Raw genomic sequence first — 18047 nt, 5'->3', positions numbered from 1 at the left:
AGGTTGCAGTATGGTTTGGATGCAGTGCGCGATTCTGCCTTCACAAAAATTGGGTAATACCTCCCTTCTCATGCCTTATTTCCAAAACACTGCCAGGACCAATTCAAGAATCAACGGCAGTCTTTCCTCTCTTAACCTCGCCTTTAAGATGCCCAAGTGAAGTGCGCTTCGACATGATTCCAGCAGCACCAAGAGAAAGAGAGGGGGGAAAGAAAGTGGGCTGTTACTCCGCGAGGGCTTTTCTGGCGATCGGGGCGTCTCTCCTGCCCGGGCCGCCAGCCTCCAGAGGCGTGGCCGGTGTTGCCTTTGTGTCCGCCAGCAGCGGGCGGAGTGAGGCTGGTGTCGCGCCTTCTCCCTTCCTTTCTGCCGCCTCCACTCACCCGCGCCCGCCCTCTAAGTGCGCCGCTGGCAAGAAGAGGCCCGAGCAGCTGCGGAGGCGGTAAGGAAGGCTGCGGAGGCTGTCAGCGGCTCTTCTCCGAGAGCTTCCCCGAGGGCGAAACCCGGGGTGAGGAAGGGGCGCTGGCTGCGCGCAATTACGCCAACAGCGGAAGGCAGCGCTTACTTCTCTTTTTCTGCACTTCCCTTCTCTGTCTGGCGCGCCCAGCTCTTGGGCTTCCCCGGGTGGGTTTCTCTTTTCCCACAAGCAGATGTAGGCGAGGGCCCCGATTCCATACTTCCTTGGCAACTCCCAGCCAAGTACCCCCTTTTTTTGCTGCCTGACCTGTGCGCTGGGAAAACTCGGGAAGCGCCTGTTTTTTGCCCAGGCAGGGACTTTTTACGCGTCGCCTTTGTGTATAGCTGCGTGGTTGAGTTTTGGGCGAGGAAGGGGAGAGGGTGGGTGCGTTGCTAAGTTTTTATTTTATTAGCTTGCATGGGGGGTGCGAACATTTGCTTGCAGACTCGAGAGCGTTTGGGACTAGGCGTTATGTGCCAAAAATGGTAAATAGGAAGACGTACAAGGCCAGAGACATCCTTACTTCTCATACAAGTTGGATAGCTGGTTAGAGCCTGGTGCTGATAATGCCAAGGCTGCAGGTTCGATGCCCATATTGGACAGCTGCATATTCCTGCATTGCAGGGGGTTGGACTAGATCCTCAGGGTCTTTCCTAACTCTTATGATTCTAAGTTGGCAATGAACTACACCTCCTCCTCTTTACTGTAGAAGTTAAGGCTTGAGGCAGGGGTGAGAGAGAAAAGCAGTCTAAAAAGGTATTGTGGCTATGGAATAATCCTCACTCAGTGTGCTTCATTATTTGGGTTGCGTGATCAAGGATGCAAATGCCTGTGGTATCCTAATGTGGGTCACAATTGCTTACTACGGTACATTCTTTTGAGCACTCACACTCCCAGGTTAGTATAGAGCACTGGCTGGCAGCAGAATGGCTACCTGTTATATTTCCGCCCACAAGTAAACAGCAGCTTCAGGCGGTGATTTTAATTGAGAGGGGAGAATTAACACTTCCCCCATGCAGTTGTTTTCAGTCCTTAAAAAAATGTGGGAGATCTCATTCACTGATATTCTATCTGATTTGGCCTGAGAGAAAGAGCTGTGTACAGTATTAGGAAGCTGTTTGCTCAAATTCAGCACTATTGTTAGATTATAATTTTGGAAGCCATCCCAGTAAGCCTCAAACCTCAAGTTTTGCTCAGAGCCCTTGTATGGCAGTGGGGTAGAGTACCAGCCAACCAGAAAAACAGACTAGCCGCTCATTGGTTTTATATTATCACTCTGTTAACAGTCAGCCAGCATTCCGAGGCACACTCAAGCTCAGCCCTCATTGCCTCTTAGGGTACTTTTTCCATCAAAGTTTTTTTATATGCCTAGAAACCTTGAAGGTTCCCCCAAACCTGCCTGAAACTTTCCCTCTTGTGTGTGGCTCGTAAGATTTTGCCTACATAAGGATCCACACTTGGATAAGTGAGTTCTCTGTTAGTATACAATAAGCCTGCAACTTATGTGGGAGTTATGTTCCGGGCATTGCGCCTGAAGCCAAAATTGTGTATAGTCAAAACCTATTGGGTTCAATGGCAGGTGGGATTGCCAACATCATTTTTCACTGAACCTCACCACTTTAATTTTTTTTAATAAATAAAAATTATCAAGTGTGTAAAGCTGAATGCACACAAGTTAAATGTGCATATGTTGCAGGCTTATTGTAAATGAGGATGTAGCTACTTTATACCAGGGGTCCCCAGACTACGGCCCCCAAGGCTCTTTTATGTGGCCCCCGGGGACCCCCGCCGCTCGCTGCTACTGCCTCCCGCTCTTACCGGCGCGGTGCGACTGCCGACTTCCGACCCGGAAAAGTGACGGAAATAGCTTGTGCGCACGTGCATGCGTCATTTCCAGTGTACTTCCAGGTCGAAGGAGGCTTCTGCACATGCGCACAGGCTATTTCCGCCGCTTTCCAGGTCGGGAGTGTGCCAGATACAGCGTTTGCACATGCGCATGGGCGCGCACAGCCGCATGCTCCCGCGCCCCTGCGCGTGCTCCCCCACCCTCCGGACCACCATGCAACCGGCGTTGCGGCCACCCGGCCCAAAGCCGGGTAAGTTTTGGGACCCTTGCTTTATACTATTGCCAATGCCTGGGCTGTCTACTCTGGCAGTGGCTCTCCGAGGTCCCATTCAGGTCTGCACCCTCCACCTGATCCTTTAGCCAAAGATGCTGAGTATTGATCTGGGACCTTCTATATAGTAAAAAGCATGAACTCTGTCACTCTAAGCTACAACCATTTCCCCAAAGAGATTCTGCAGAACTTTGCCTTGATACTATCAGTTCCGTGTTATGCTGCTGTCGCACAGTAGAAGAACTCACAGTTTCCATAATAAGGTTAAGGTGGGGTTTTTTTTTTTTTTTACAGAACACCTTAAAATAAAACGGTAGTTTTCAATGCAGTAGAAGTTGTCGCTTTGAACTTGCCTTGCCATATGCCAGACCCAGGGTAGCCATTGTGTTGGGCTATTAACTCCCACCATCCCTAACAATTGACCTTGTTGCAGTTGACAACACCTGGAGGAAACCATGCTGGCTCTCCGTGTCCTACGCAATAAACATTTATACAGTGGTACCTCTGGTTAAGAACTTAATTCATTCTGGAGGTCCATTCTTAACCTAAAATTGTTCTTAACCTGAGGTACCACTTTAGCTAATGGGGCCTCCCGCTGCCGCCACACGATTTCTGTTCTAATCCTGAAGCAAAGTTCTTAACCCGAGGTACTGCTTCTGGGTTAGCAGGGTCTGTAACATGAAGCGTCTGTAACCCAAGGTACCACTGTAGACGCTTCTGGCACAGGGACACTCCACATAGGATCAGCCCATGCAATTGAAGAAGAGCTACAGAATATTGGAAGTTTGAGTGCTGGGGCAGAAAATCAGCCTCAAGGGCAAGAAGTGTGGGGATACCGAGCCCCTAATATGAAACAGCTGCAGGATTTTTAACAGACTTTTAGTGGACACCTTATAGAAGCCTTTAAAGAAAAGAAGTGAGCTTGGGTGTGGCATGCAAATGCTCAGTCAAAATAGGCAGGCTTTTGTAGTTTCTGTTCCTCGCTTCTGAAATATCAGAATCCAAAGTCCAGGCTTTCTAGACCGCTCCCTTTCTGACAGGTGTACCTAAAGCAGCTCAGTCCCGTGCCTTTGCCTCAAAGACAGAGATAGGGGACCTGCGGCACTTCCATTGGGATTGGACAACAGCTCTCATAATACTTGGCTATTGACTGTTAGTTGGGGCTGATAGGAGTTGGAGTCCAACAGCATATGGAGGGCCACAGGTCCCCCCCCCAAGAACCAACTCCTAGAGGCCGTGGTGTCTTCACCCACCCCCAATAAAATATTTGAGGGGGCTGTGACCCCCCCCCAAGGTTCATGGGCACTGACATTCAAATGGTGTGTGTGCACACCATGTCTTGTGATCAATTATGTACCAATATTTTTTTCAAGTTGGTGCCCCTGCTCCCCACCACAGCTCAAAGATAAGGCCTCTTCTGAAAGCCTGAAAGGCAATGCATCTACAGTGGTACCTCTACTTACGAATAACCCTACTTACGAATGTTTCTACTTACGAATGGAGCTCCGTCCGCCATCTTGGATGCTGTTTAGATAGGATTTTTTCTACTTACGAATTTTTTCTCCCAATGCATTCCTATGGGATTCGACTTACAATTTTTTTCTACTTACAAATGTGCGTTTGGAACGAATTAAATTCGTAAGTAGAGGTACCACTGTATTTCTAATCTGATTTATCAACCTCTACCCGTTACACAGGGACCCAGGTGGCGCTGTGGTTAAACCACTGAGCCTAGGGCTTGCTGATCAGGTCGGCGGTTTGAATCCCTGTGACGGGGTGAGCTCCCGTTGCTTGGTTCCAGCTCCTGCCAACCTAGCAGATCGAAAGCATGTCAAAATGCAAGTAGATAAATAGGAACCGCTACAGCGGGAAGGTAAACGGCGTTTCCATGTGCTGCTCTGGTTTGCCAGAAGCGGCTTTGTCATGCTGGCCACATGACCTGGAAGCTGTACGCCGGCTCCCTCGGCCAATAATGCAAGATGAGCGCGCAACCGCAGAGTCGGTCACGACTGGACCTAATGGTCAGGGGTCCCTTTACCTTTTACCTTTACCCGTTACACAGTTTGAAATTTAGGGACTCCCTAGACATCCTTCCTATTCTACACTCATGGTGATTTGTGTCCGTGATGGTATTGGAGTCATTATACATGATCCTGCTATTTGAGCCTTCAAAAATTTCGGGATGGGCATACTACTTCATTTCCAATCAGTGCATGCCCTACTGAAACCCTGGTGACTTTTCATGCAACAAACGTTCTGGTGTTTTGCTTGGTTTTTGTCCTGCTTTCATTGCACTATAGTGAAAGAGCACCCCCATCCAGACAGAAATCAAGTGGTAACATTGGGGAAGCGTCGCAGAACAACTAATAAAGCAGAAGGGGTGTGTGGACAGTCCAATATGAGTCCACTATTAATACAATACACCAGAACTGCATCAATAAAGAGACCCTGATTTGACTGATGTACTTCTGCCTTTGCCAACTTAATGAGGCAAGGGAAATGCCATTTCTCTCTTTGGAAGAGCACACGCCTGGCATGCAAATGTCTGAAACCCTAGAGAGCTGTGGTCTACCTGTGTAATGAGCTAGAGGAACCAATGGCATAACTTTGCATAAAGAAGCTGTAAGGCTTCTTTTGGCAAGGCGTGCTTTTGTCACCCTATATTTACACAACAGTTTCATAAGCAGACAGCTATCCATGATGTTGGTTTTTCTGGAACACTAGCAATCAAGACAGGCATTTGCATCCACCAGTACAGAGGTAAATGTAGATTTTTCTTCTTCTATCAGGTACAAACTGACCTTCTGCACTGATGCCAGCAGAAAGTAAACTTACTGAGGGGAAACATGGTAATTTAAAGTAACCCCTCGGGTTTTTTAGGGTGCCTGCCTTAAAGCCGGAGGTCATTTCTGAGGAAATGGAAGGGCAAGGGGCTAGAATAAAATGTTTGGAGATGATGATGAGCTTCCTTTCTGATTTTGAGTTACCTGGAAGTGATGGGAGGCAGGGGAAGCAACCAAATGAGCTTCTTTCAGCCTTTAAACCAGGCATCCCCAAACTGTGGCCCTCCAGATGTTTTGGCCTACAACTCCCATGGTCCCTAGCTAACAGGACCAGTGGTCGGGGAAGATGGGAATTGTAGTCCAAAACATCTGGAGGGCCGAAGTTTGGGGATGCCTGCTTTAAACATTCCACACTAGCAACTGTCTCCAATTTGGCCTTTCAGCTGAAATGCCTGATGGTGGTCATGGGGAGACCTAAAATGTGGGATCTGAGAAAAGCAGCGCAAAGGAAGTCCTTTTCCAAAAAGAGGCCGACACTAGGCTTCCTACCTTCATCACAGAATGGTTCATAGAATCAGAACTGTAGCATTGGAGGGGAACCCAAACGTCTTCTAAGTGCAACCCCCTGCAATACAGGAATCTCCGCTAAAGCATCCATAACAGATGGCCATCCAACCATTGCTTTAAAACCTCCAAGGAAGGAGAGTCCACCACCTTCCGAGAGAGACCGTTCCCCTGTTGCATGCCATTTCTCAACCTTGTGGTCAGTCTTTTGGCTGGTTGACTTTCCAGTTTTGTGACTTCTCATTTGCAAGTACATGCTTCTTTTTTCACTTTTTGTTTACAAAATGGCATGAACTGCCAACAGTAAATCAAAAGATCTCCTTTGCACCATTTTTCTTTTCTTTTTTTCTTTTTAAAAAGGGGGGGGGGCTGGGAAAATCTGAACAGGGTCCCTGATCTGTAAATACTGCTTCTGTTTTCCTGACTGCCTGATGTTTCGTTAGTTATTAATGTGTCATTAATATGGTGGGGCGGGGCAGGGGGGTTCCGTTGCTGTGTGCTTTCTAGGAAGAAGTGAGGGTAAGCTGTTGTATGGTAGGGGGCTCTGAAATGGTTGTATTGTCGCACTGATAATACAGTAATACCTCTGCGAATGTCCGCCCTGTCGACCGTCCATTTTGGCGAACGTCCGCAGCAAACCTGGAAGTACCGGAACGGGTTACTCCCAGGTTTGCCGCTTGCGCATGCCAGAGCAGCGCTTTGTTGAGCGTCCCTTTCGTCGAGAGTCTGGGGCTCTGGAACGGATCCCGGACTCAAACCAAGGTACCACTGTAGTGCTGAGAAATTAATAAACCTAACATTTAAGGAGAATTACTTTGGCAATATATAAAAACAATGAAATAATTCTTTTTCTTCTTCTGTTTTTAGGACAGAATGATGTACCCTCTTAGATCAGAGCTGTCAATCACCCCTACATGTTGCAAGCTGTAAAGGGACAGTTTGCATTAACCATGACTCTTCTTGCTACTGCTCTGTGGTGTTGCAGGCAACTCTATACATATATTGCTCATTTGCTAAAATGGTAGGTTTTATGGAGTAATTCTTCCTCTGAAGTGCCACTGGCCTATGGTTAGAGTCAGTGGGTGGGAGGGAAAGCACAATCAACGGTCAGTGCAGCCAGATATTATGGTGGGCAGAGTTTGCAGGATTGCATATTTTTTCTCTGTGTCATCCCACCCCATCCCTTTTCTATCTCTCATGTGTACACATACACAGAACCATGGAATTGGAGAGTTGGAAGGGACCTCGAGTATCATTTAGACCAGGGGTGTCCAACAGGTCGATCGCAATCTATCAGTCGATCGCGAGGCGTCCCTGGTCAATTGTGGTCGATCGCGTGATCCTGATTGATTGCCCCCCCCAAAAAAACTCCTTCCCCAAAAGAAAAGCTCAACAACTTTGGTCAATACAATGGGTAGATCACTGCCTGTGTGTTTTTTAGTCTCTTGGAAGCTGAACATCCCTGATCTAGACAACCCCATACAATGCAGATGTCCCCTACATGCACACACAAACACACACAGAAAGAGGAGACAATTACCAATTGGAGCAGTCTGGGAAGCTAGAAGTTGGGTGTGCCCAACTTCAAATGATTCAAATGACACGGAGGGCTGCATAAAGTAGGTTTTTCCGGCCCAGGATCAGAACCAAGTAACAGCCTTGCTAAAACAGATCATGAGTCCTTCTAGTCTAAGAGCAGTGAACCAGGTATCTCTGGAAGCTTCCAAGGTTTGGTATTCAGAGGTACAAGACGGACCAACATTGTAGTGTGGATTGATGCTGTTCAGCAGTCCAGCTACTCTGCTCCATTTGATTTCACTCTCAGCTTTCCCTCCATTTTTAAAATGCCGTTTTCCATGTATTAGACACCCCCATGTGTAAGAAGCCCCCTATTTTTGGGGACTAAAATTTAAGAAAGTGGGGGGAGATGGCACAGTTATTGAGCTTTTTGGGGGGGAATACCCAGGGTTGTTAAGCTTTTTTAAGGGAGGAATTGCTGAAAATCGCTCACCCGCATGCGTCGCAGAATCTGCCTCTCGTCTGTCCCCTCGCTGGGAGAAGCTGTCAGTCGCCCGCCCAACTGCCGCAGCGTCAGCAAATCAACACCAGCCATTAATGCACCAACCAATAACACGCCCAATAGCCTCTGACAGCCACAGCAGCAACCAATCAAACGTCCACCCTATGCACTACCCATGTATAAGACGACCCCCACCTTTTAGCGTTATTTTTTAAGAAAGAAACCTTGTCTTATACAGTACATGGAAAAGTACAGTACTTCTGCAAATATCGAAATTTCCCCTGCCCTAACCTCTAGCGAGCCAGTGCTGCCATTTTGGGTATATAAATAATGGTCCTCACAGCCTGGACATTTGAAATAGAAAGCATTGGACAGCCTGAATAGCAGTAGCAGGAAATTCCACATGGAGACTCCATTTTGCCATCAGGGCAAATACTGTACTTCTTTATAGCACTTTTAATTTTTCCTAATCCTTTCTGAAGGGCAATCCAAGCTAGTGGCCATTTACCATATCTTGTGGTAGCGTATATTTGTTTTTGTGTTACACAATGAAGTGCTTCCTTCAGTCATTCACAAACCTCCTGCGAACCAGATTCCAACAGTATAAATTATTATTATTATTATTAAACAGTGCTTACTTGATGCCGACTCTCTGACTACTGTTCTTGCTGTTTGGCTTCCAGGTGGAGCAGATACCTGCAGAGAAAATTCACAAGTAATATATGCAGTACTGTGTTGATGTTGTTTTTTTTAAAAAAATTCATATAATCTTAAACAGATTGATTTTATTAACTGATACCTGTGCTTATACTTAGATAACCAAAGTGTTTCAGCCGAAGCTGATTTGCTTGGCTACTGTGCAAAAGAATGGAAAGAAGAAACAGAGCAGGCCAAACATATGAGAAAGGTAAGACTAAGAATGAGAGGGGTGAGCTGCTAATATGGAAATGGACACACTGCGTGGATGGCCGAGCAAATTTCAGCTTGTTTGTTTGGCCTTCGGTTTTGTATATTTGTAACACAGAATCTCTGCTAAATGCCCGAGATATCAAGATGAGTTTGGGCACCAGCATATAGAACACAATTCCCTGTTGCAAATTAAAATTTCAGCATGACGGACCCCTGTGCCATTTTCAAAGCAGGGAGGAAATTATTATCTATTAAGTTTTCCAGTGGTCCGCTGGATCGGCTGCTCTTGGTGATACCCAACATTTAGCCCCTGACCTTACCTCATGGTAGAGCCGCTTGTGGTGTTCTCCTTTAGAATGGTCCTCGATCAACTGCTCCGGCCAATCATTTGTCCCCATCCAAAATTCAGGAAATACCATTCCTTGTTAATTTGGTATTCTCTCTCTTTTTCCTTTAAGGCTTATGAAGAGTTGTTTTGGAGATACCATGTGAAATCTGTACGGCAGGTCAGCGGAGATAACTACTGTGTGCTGAGAGCTGTGTTGTTCCAGATTTTCAGCCAAGGTATTCCTCTTCCATCGTGGACAAAGGCAACAGATGTCCTAAAGGTACGTCCTGAAACAAATAATTACTGTATATTAGTACATTTCCAAGCACAATTCAAAGTGTTGGTGCTGACCTTTAAAGCCCTAAATGGCCTTGGCTCAAGTATACCTGAAGGTACACCCCCGTCATTCAGCCTGGACACTAAGGTCTAGCTCAGGCATCCCCAAACTTCGGCCCTCCAGATGTTTTGGACTACAATTCCCATCATCTCTCACCACTGGTCCTCTTAGCTAGGGATGATGGGAGTTGTAGGCCAAAACATCTGGAGGGCCGCAGTTTGGGGATGCCTGGTCTAGCTCTTCTGGCAGTTCCCTCACTACGAGAAGTGAGGTTACAGGGAACCAGGCAAAGGGCCTTCTCGGTAGTGGCGCCTGCCCTCTGGAACGCCATCCCATCAGATGTCAAGGAAATAAATAACTACCTGACTTTTAAAAGACATCTGAAGGCAGTCCTGTTTAGGGAAGTTTTTAATGTTTGGTGTTTTATTGTGTTTATAATATTCTGATCAACTAGTGAGCATTATTGCCAAGTTGGGATTTCAACCCCGGGTCTCCCGGGTCCCAATCTGGCATTGTACCCAATGAACCATGCTTTCATTCAAACTGTAATTCTAAAATTCCCACTGAACTCCTCCACTGGTTATGCTCTCTTCTCTTTCAGCTCCCGGAGAAACTTCTTTATTCGCAAGGCTGCAACTGGATCCAGCAATATAGTTTTGGATCAGAACAGTACACAGGCTCCAATACACTGGGAAAATTGCGTAGATGTATTGAAACGTTGAGAAGCCAGGTGAGTGGAAAGGTAATAGCAGGATAGATGGATTGCCCATTGTCACTATAAACTATCTCTGTGCTATGGATGAAATATTTGGGTCACAACCTTACATAGCAAGCTGCCATATATCATATCACCCCATTGGTCTATGTAACCCACCCAGTATTGTCTACACGGACTAGCAGCAGCTCTCCAGGATATCAAAGAGGGTTTTCTCCAAGCGCGAAATGGAGGCGATTGGGATAGAACCTGGGATCATCATACAAAGCAGATCTCCTACCACTGAGCAAATGGGAAGGAGACAATTGAGGCGCAAGGAGGCAGAACATTCAATTACCGTAGTTCAATCTGTAGATCAGTTAACAGAAGCTCTAGTCAACTAATTAGTGGGGGTAATCTAATTGGAGAGGGTACATTTAATATTACAGGCCTGCAAAATAGAATTAAAATACACGTTTTGATGGGATGGGGAGTGGAGTCATTCTTTTTTACTTCACATTTACTGAAGAAAACGTTCACACCTTTTTACAGAAACATAGTATCTCATTGAGTTTTCAGTGATGTGCAAATTTATTGAACTGATGTGGTTTTAAAAAGCAGGAGACTAAGTGCATCAAATAAAGGCTTGTCTCAAAGGGTACCGTTTGTTTTTAAAGCTTGATAACCCACCTTTAAGGACAACTACTCAGAGCAGTGAATGGCTGAGAACTGAGTGGCTGAACCACAGGGGTTTAAAGCTACCTTTTACACCACTGAATCACCATTATCTGTGTGCAAGTGGGACTTGTAACAAAATCTTGCAAGGTACAAAATATTTACAGTGTCCCTGCCAATCAGCACATCCCTTCCATGGTATTTCATTTCATTCCTTCTCCCCACAATTTTCTTCTCCTTACTTCCACAGCCAGTTGGCATTCCATGACCACTGAGCATGCTCAGTCCTCGCTGGGCCATTTTGGGATTTATTTACTTTTTTGCCACCTTAATAGTATGTTCTTGTTTTGGTATTTTGCTGTACTTGGGCTTCACTCAGCTTGCTGGTGCCTTACTCCTACTCTTAGTGCCATTTTGGACCAGAATTCAGAAAATTTGAGTTTGCTGTTAGTATATAAAATATTAAATACTTCAGCTAAAAATAAAACTGCTACCTGCTATTTAACTGTTTTATTCCTCAAGCTAACTTTTTGTTGCTCCATGCATTATAGTGGATGGAAGTGAGTAGCATTAAAGACCAATATGAAAGAGGGAACTTGTGCAATGCCCTTTTCGCTGACGAAAGTTTGGAGCACAAACTGTACGAGGCCATAAAATTCATCATGCTCTACCAAGTAATAGAAGCCTACGAATGCTTGAACAGAAAGCAAGAGTGCATCCCAAGGTTTTTTAACCAGCTTTTTGTACGCGATACCTCCTTGGACCCTTTGAGCTACATGATGAATCACTTGAATGCCATAGGGGAGAGAAGAGGCCTCGATCAGGTAAATATGAGCTGGAAAAATTAATTCAATGATTCTGGAAAAATTAATTCAACGATTCTGGAAAAATTAATTCAATGATTCTGTAGCATTCAAGAAAAGCTTTAAATACTGCAGTATTTGGTGTTCATGAGGTTTATGCATCTTTGTCTACATCAAGAAAACAAATAATAGGCCAAGCTCTGTGCAGTAAAAAAAAAAACAGATTTTTTTTTCTTCAAGAGGCAACCTGAATTGTGCTTCTGCTTCTTCTATCTCTACTAGTCACAAGGAAGGGACAATAAATATATGGGCCCAGAAGCTTCATCTCCTGAGCAGTGGAAACCTTATTTGACCATATTTATTTTGTCTGAGATTTCACAAGACATCGCCCATTCACTTTCAAGCCTATCTTTTTTGGCACATGGGTTAGTCACTGTTTTCTAAAATGAAGGAGCTCATTTTCTAAGAAATTGAATTCTACTCTTGTTAGTTATTTGAAACATATATCTCCGACTTTTCCTCAGTAAAGCTTACAGAAGCTAACAACAGAGTTAAAAGGTAAAGGGACCTCTGACCATTAGGTCCAATCGTGACCGACTCTGGGGTTGTGGCGCTCATCTCGCGTTATTGTCCGAGGGAGCCAGCGTACAGCTTCCAGGTCGTGTGGCCAGCATGACAAAGCCGCTTCTGGTGAACCAGAGCAGCACACGGAAACGCTGTTTCTTGAAGCGGTACCTATTTATCTACTTGCACTTTGACGTGCTTTTGAACTGCTAGGTTGGCAGGAGCCGGGACCGAGCAACAGGAGCTCACCCCGTCGCAGGGATTCGAACCGCCGACCTTCTGATCAGCAAACCCTATGCTCTGTGGTTTAACCCACAGCGCCACCTGCGTCCCTCTAACAACAGAGTTAGAAAACCATAAATTAACAGTTAAATCATGCCCTGCAAGGAAATAAAAGAATATAGCAGCATTTTTAAATGACGTCCAGAGACAGTTAAAGCTACTTCAATAAAACAGCAACTTACAACCCTAATGGAATCTCACCAGACCTTCTTACAATGCTTATCATTCACATACATGTCTTTTCTCACATCAGACTTAAATTTCCAGAGGTATATCAGTCAGTTTCATGAGTTTTAGTAGGTATTCCAGATAGAGAATGCCACCCTACATGTCACAAATAGAACACACACACACACACACACACACACACACACACACACACACACACACACACACACAGGCTTGGGATCACTCATCATGAAACTTCTTCATGGGTTCCCACTTGTTTTTATATGGTACTTTATTTCACTGCCTTTAAATGTCTGATCTTTTAATTGCTGACAAGACTCCAAATCAATGTTGTGTTCACAGTCAACAAACTCAATTATGGTTTCCTAGTGTGTAATTCTCATTCTATTCTGCTTAACAGGTCGAACTGTTTCTCCTTGGGCATTCTCTTGAAGTCAAGATAACCATTTACAGGTTGTGCAAGTTTAATTCAGCCGTTTCCCAAGAAAGCTACGCAGAAATGTATCAGAGGGACTGGCCGGAAGTCTTTCTTCTGACTGAAGATGACCGTCACTATCACATCCCTATTATCAGCATATAAATCTAATTTCTGGGGATGCTGTCAGAACTGCCTGCCATCGGATCTCCCTTCTGAAGAACCATAAAATATCCAAACCTTTTTTTTTAATGAGTGACTCTAATGCCACGCTTAAAACTATGATCCAGGCCATTTCTCAGCTTAAGCTACCTCACAAGTTGTGAGGGTAACATGTTATAAGCCCATATATTATACTCTCAAAGTCCCACCAGCAGCATATGCCTATTGATAAACATCTTGGGTAATGGTACAAATTGGATGTGAGGGTCAGTTCATACAATATTGGTTTTATGTGCTTTTTAAGATCGGATCACAATGGGTATATCACACAGACTTATAAACCAATAGCCAAACTAGCTCTGTGAGGGAAGTGGGAATTTGACACATAATTCTCAACAATATCACCCACTTAAACTTTGCAAGGAAATCATATAGTGGCATTGGTATAAAGCCGGTATTAATTTGCTAATGTAAATGGGCACTTTGAGGCTGTGATCTACGGACAGCTCAGTTTTACTTATATCAATCAGTATCGATTGATAACTATACAGTCTCCAGTGTGGCCAGTCCTGCTTATTTAACAGAAATAAGGCCCTGCATTGGGACTGCAGAAAGCCATGGTGTGTCAAGAAACATCACCGTATTCTTTAAAGCTACTTATTTGCTTTGCAGTTAAAGGACCTTGTTATACATCCCACTGTAAAAAAAAAAGGGGGGGGTTACCATTGACTATACGTACTTTCAATCTTGTCTCCTTAGCAACCCAAGTTGTTTGCACGTGTATTTTCCACATTTACACAGTTCCCTCTGTGCGAAATGGTCCAGAGGCAACAATTAACATTGGCTCACAAAAATATGGCAGACAGGTATTGGGTTGCTGGGAAGAGCCATTTGTGTTAACTCTGCTCAAGCACATCACTTCCACTGCCTATAGCTGACCCAGAATGCCATGGGATTTGATAGGTCATTACTGCTAGGATGGTTATGTTGTACGTAGTAGTTTTGAATAGGATGCCTTAGAACAGGCATCCCCAAACTTCGGCCCTCCAGATGTTTTGGACTACAATTCCCATCTTCCCCGACCACTGGTCCTGTTAGCTAGGGATCATGGGAGTTGTAGGCCAAAACATCTGGAGGGCCGCAGTTTGGGGATGCCTGCCTTAGAATATCCTATGTGGTAGAATTCAGAGCATTGCATTCGGCCATCATCAGAGCTGTGCATATGCACCAGATTCTGTGGCAAGAATAGGAAAAGCCACCTAAGTAAATTTGCATAGTTCTGTGATTTGCACTGTACTGCATACTATTTTCTGGTTTTGCCTGCCATTTAGAAAGCCAAAGAGTTGCGCAAGGCACTGCTGCCATATTGCTAGCCAATGGAAATGCCATATTGCTAGCCAATGGAAATCTTATTAAACTGCCCCAGTAACTGCTGAAATCTCACAGGACATCACCTGCATAATTTCAAACATACATTCACAGCCAAAAGGATTAGTAACCTACTCTTTATTTTTATTATTATTACTTTGAAAAAGCTGAGATTCTCACACTGCTGAATTATCCAATCAATGCCCCTTTTCGCACTACTTGCACTCACATGGAGTCGCAAGATATGCAGAGCCTCCTAGGCCATATTCTTTTTTTAGGAAGAGTAATTGCGACTATCTCAAAGTAATCACTGCAGTACCCTATTCCTCTCAAGATGTACTTAAACATTTGCAACTTGCATTTTTGGGTGAAAATGTTAAGCCTCTGGCTTTGTAATACTGAACAGATTTCATATTGATTCATTTCTTTGAAGAATGGTTTGTAAATCACTTATGATCGGTGTTGTTTAACCTTCCTAAGAGTAGATCATATTAAGCACCGTGTGCTTTTGGTAGCAGAGGCTGAATCCGTTCCGTGTTGTAGAACAAATTTCTCTTTCCAGTTTGTGCATATGCGTTGCGCAAAACCGTAAGATCAAAATGAGTTGTCGAGTATTGTAAGTAAGTTGCGGGAGTTGTGTTGATTTGATGTCTTCTGTGACTTTGCAAACTTCAAAACCAATCTAGAACCCTCCACTTGCTTAAATAAATATATTTATTACTACAGGCTTCCACTCCTCACGGTGCTCGCTAACTCTGCCACTACCACAAAACTCTGCTACATTTTGCCCAGAAATCTGACCCACCCAGTTACTTGCCTTGCCTTACTTTGTTGTGTGTGCATGCAAATAGGCAACCAGGTGGTGGTGATGACTGTGGGGAGACTGTCTGGGCCACCTGCCTCCTTCCTTGCTCTTCTAGCCTGCTTCATTATGGCTCCACCCACTCTTGTCCTGGTACAGTGCACATTGCCACCTACTGGCAGCCACGCAAACTTCAGCATGACCATTTTTTCCCCTTACAAAAACACACCATATAGTAAGATAAACTTATCCCTTTCACTTGCATACTTTTGCCAATACTACACTTCTGTTTTGTACTTGATCACTGTAAACTCTGTCTAGCTAAAACCCAACTTAAAAACAAGGGAGAAAGGGAAAAACAGAAAGAACTATACTTATTTCCCCTCTGGAAGGCTTGAGGCATATAGCAAAACTTCACAGATGCATTTTGGGGCTTTTAAAACAACAACAACGATCCAAGTGGTGTATAAATTTTAATAACTAAAGACACCCCAGAACATAATCAAATTTCTCTACCCATTGAAGTTAACGAACATAACTAAGGTTCTTTCATTTCAATGGATCTAACTTAGTGATGCACAACCCAAGATAGGCATGTAGATATAGACAGGTAACACACATCTTTTGTGGGGGTTATTCCATGTTTAAGCAAAATTGTGTAAAGCCAGGAAGTCCCAGGACTGCTCCCCAACCCCTGCAAGTTGGAGGGCTGTTTGCCCGGCTTTGGGAAGAAGGCATGAGGGCTCTTGAGAGGGTCCCAAGGCCATGGTGCCACCTTTCCAAAACTAGGTAAGCTTCCAATTGCAGCTCTGCAAGATGGTGGGGGGGGGAGATAAATAAATGGAGAGTAAGTTTCTCCACTCTTCATTTATTTATTTCCCACCGTCACACATGCTGCGGTCACATAACTAAACACAAGTTGAAAGTTGTCTGTATTCGTTTCACAGTCATTCGTTACATGTATTGACATAGCACTCTTGTTACAATAAGCTATAAAGTCTGAAACAATGACGAAGCAACAGCATCAACATTTTGTATCTCAATTGATGGCCTAGTTTGTAAATCTGTGTCAGACCGAAATAATCTGGGTATCAGCCAACCAATGAAGAGCGAACATGAGGGAATTGGTTGCCTCTTGCTGCCACGAGGGAAGAAATAGCTCTTCCGTTTCTGACAAACCTATATAGCTTTCCTTCCTTAAGCTAAAAGTGTTTAAAAAACCCAAAGTTTTGAATTTTGTCTGTCTGGAATTCCAAACATTCAAATTCACAGCCCTCTTTACCTCCCAAAACTTACCTCCTAGACCCTTGCCACACCTTTTTGGTCTAGTTGGTTTTAAATGGCCATGGTCCCTTTTCCTTTGCATACTTCTCTCAGTACTTTTTTCTGTGGTCACAGGTTTGTTCTGTCAACATCCACCACAGTTAATTCAGAAGTGGGTTATTTGCCGCCCACAGCAGGAGACAAATCAGCAGCATCTGCCTCCTACCGGCTCTGCATCCACAATGAGCCAGGTGGGCTCTGAGACACCTTTCCCATCCCTCTGTCTCCATGGAAACCAAACTCCCCACATTATTACATACACCCTGACAGTTCAAGGCCCAGCTTTAAGTGGGCAAGGCAGTAGCAGCTGTGAGGCATTTAGTAAACAGGGCAGGTGATGACTAGGAAAAGAGATGAGTAAGGGGGAAATATACTCAATTCTCCCTACTCTCTGTTCATTATTTAATTTATTTATATCCAGGCTTTTCAGCTGAAGTGCTCGAAGTGGCTAACAACACTTACAAAACACAACAGAAACACAGGCATGCTGAACTGAAGCAGGCCCTAGTGCCCTTGCCTGCCAGCTTTCCCCCTATTCCCTTTTGTTTCTCACATTTTTATAGCTTGCTTTTGGCCCTCCCGACAGACACAACGCTTCAGCAATCCTTGTGCATTCTGGTTGCCATCTAAGTGCAAATGAAATTAAGTGCTTTCCCCACTTTTAACCATTTCTTTCGACATTCCTCGGTAGGAGTGCATTTCTTGTCCCATAGTCAAGAATGGCACCATTTCAACGTTAGAGGGCAGCAGACAACCACCACATGAGGAAAAACTGGCTTTTAAAAAGATAGGGACAGTTTTTGTACCTTGTATTTGTTGTTGTTGTTCCTTCTAGCAGCCAAAATTAAAATATGTAGCCCAAAGGTAAATTAATGGCCACTGTTCCTATAATGTAGCCAAAAGGTAAAATGGGAATATATGGGCACAAGTATCTAGCTATGAATATATTTTCATAACAAGAGTAATAATTTGCCTGCTGCACTTTTAATGGCTAATCCAGGGCTTTTTTTTTCAGCCAGAACTTTCCGGAACTCAGTTCTGGCCCCTTTCAAGTACAGTGGTGCCTCGCTAGACGAATTTAATTCATTCCACGGGTCTTTTCTTATAACGAAAAATTCGTCTAGCGAATCCCATAGGAATGCATTGAAAATTTTTTGAATTCTTTTTTGCCCATAGGAATGCATTAATTGAATTTCAATGCATTCCTATGGGAAACCGCGATTTGCTAGACGAATTTTTCGTAAAACGAATTCGTCTA

At 44.3% G+C, this 18047-nt stretch overlaps 1 protein-coding gene across 3 annotated transcripts; it reads left to right on the top strand.

Moving 5' to 3' along the window:
- The first annotated feature begins 268 nt into the window (after nt 1-268).
- Nucleotides 269-14739, top strand: OTULINL (OTU deubiquitinase with linear linkage specificity like). Of its 3 annotated transcripts, none has more exons than XM_035125941.2 (8): nt 269-439; nt 6786-6939; nt 8622-8653; nt 8754-8845; nt 9306-9455; nt 10114-10242; nt 11433-11705; nt 13120-14739. In XM_035125941.2, the coding sequence occupies exons 2-8, from the start codon at nt 6833-6835 to the stop codon at nt 13297-13299; spliced, it is 963 nt and encodes a 320-aa protein (XP_034981832.2). In that variant the 5' UTR covers nt 269-439; nt 6786-6832; the 3' UTR covers nt 13300-14739. The 3 variants fall into 3 exon arrangements, with proteins under 3 accessions (XP_034981832.2, XP_034981831.2, XP_060134031.1); XM_035125940.2 differs by having other exon boundaries at nt 269-505; XM_060278048.1 differs by lacking the exon at nt 269-439 and having other exon boundaries at nt 512-6939.
- Nucleotides 14740-18047: the final 3308 nt, after the last annotated feature.

The sequence above is a fragment of the Zootoca vivipara genome, chromosome 8 (genome assembly GCF_963506605.1).
Source record: "Zootoca vivipara chromosome 8, rZooViv1.1, whole genome shotgun sequence".
Classification (NCBI taxonomy): domain Eukaryota; kingdom Metazoa; phylum Chordata; class Lepidosauria; order Squamata; family Lacertidae; genus Zootoca; species Zootoca vivipara.
Note: the sequence above shows the minus strand (reverse complement) of the source record. Positions and strands in the feature narration are given on the sequence as shown.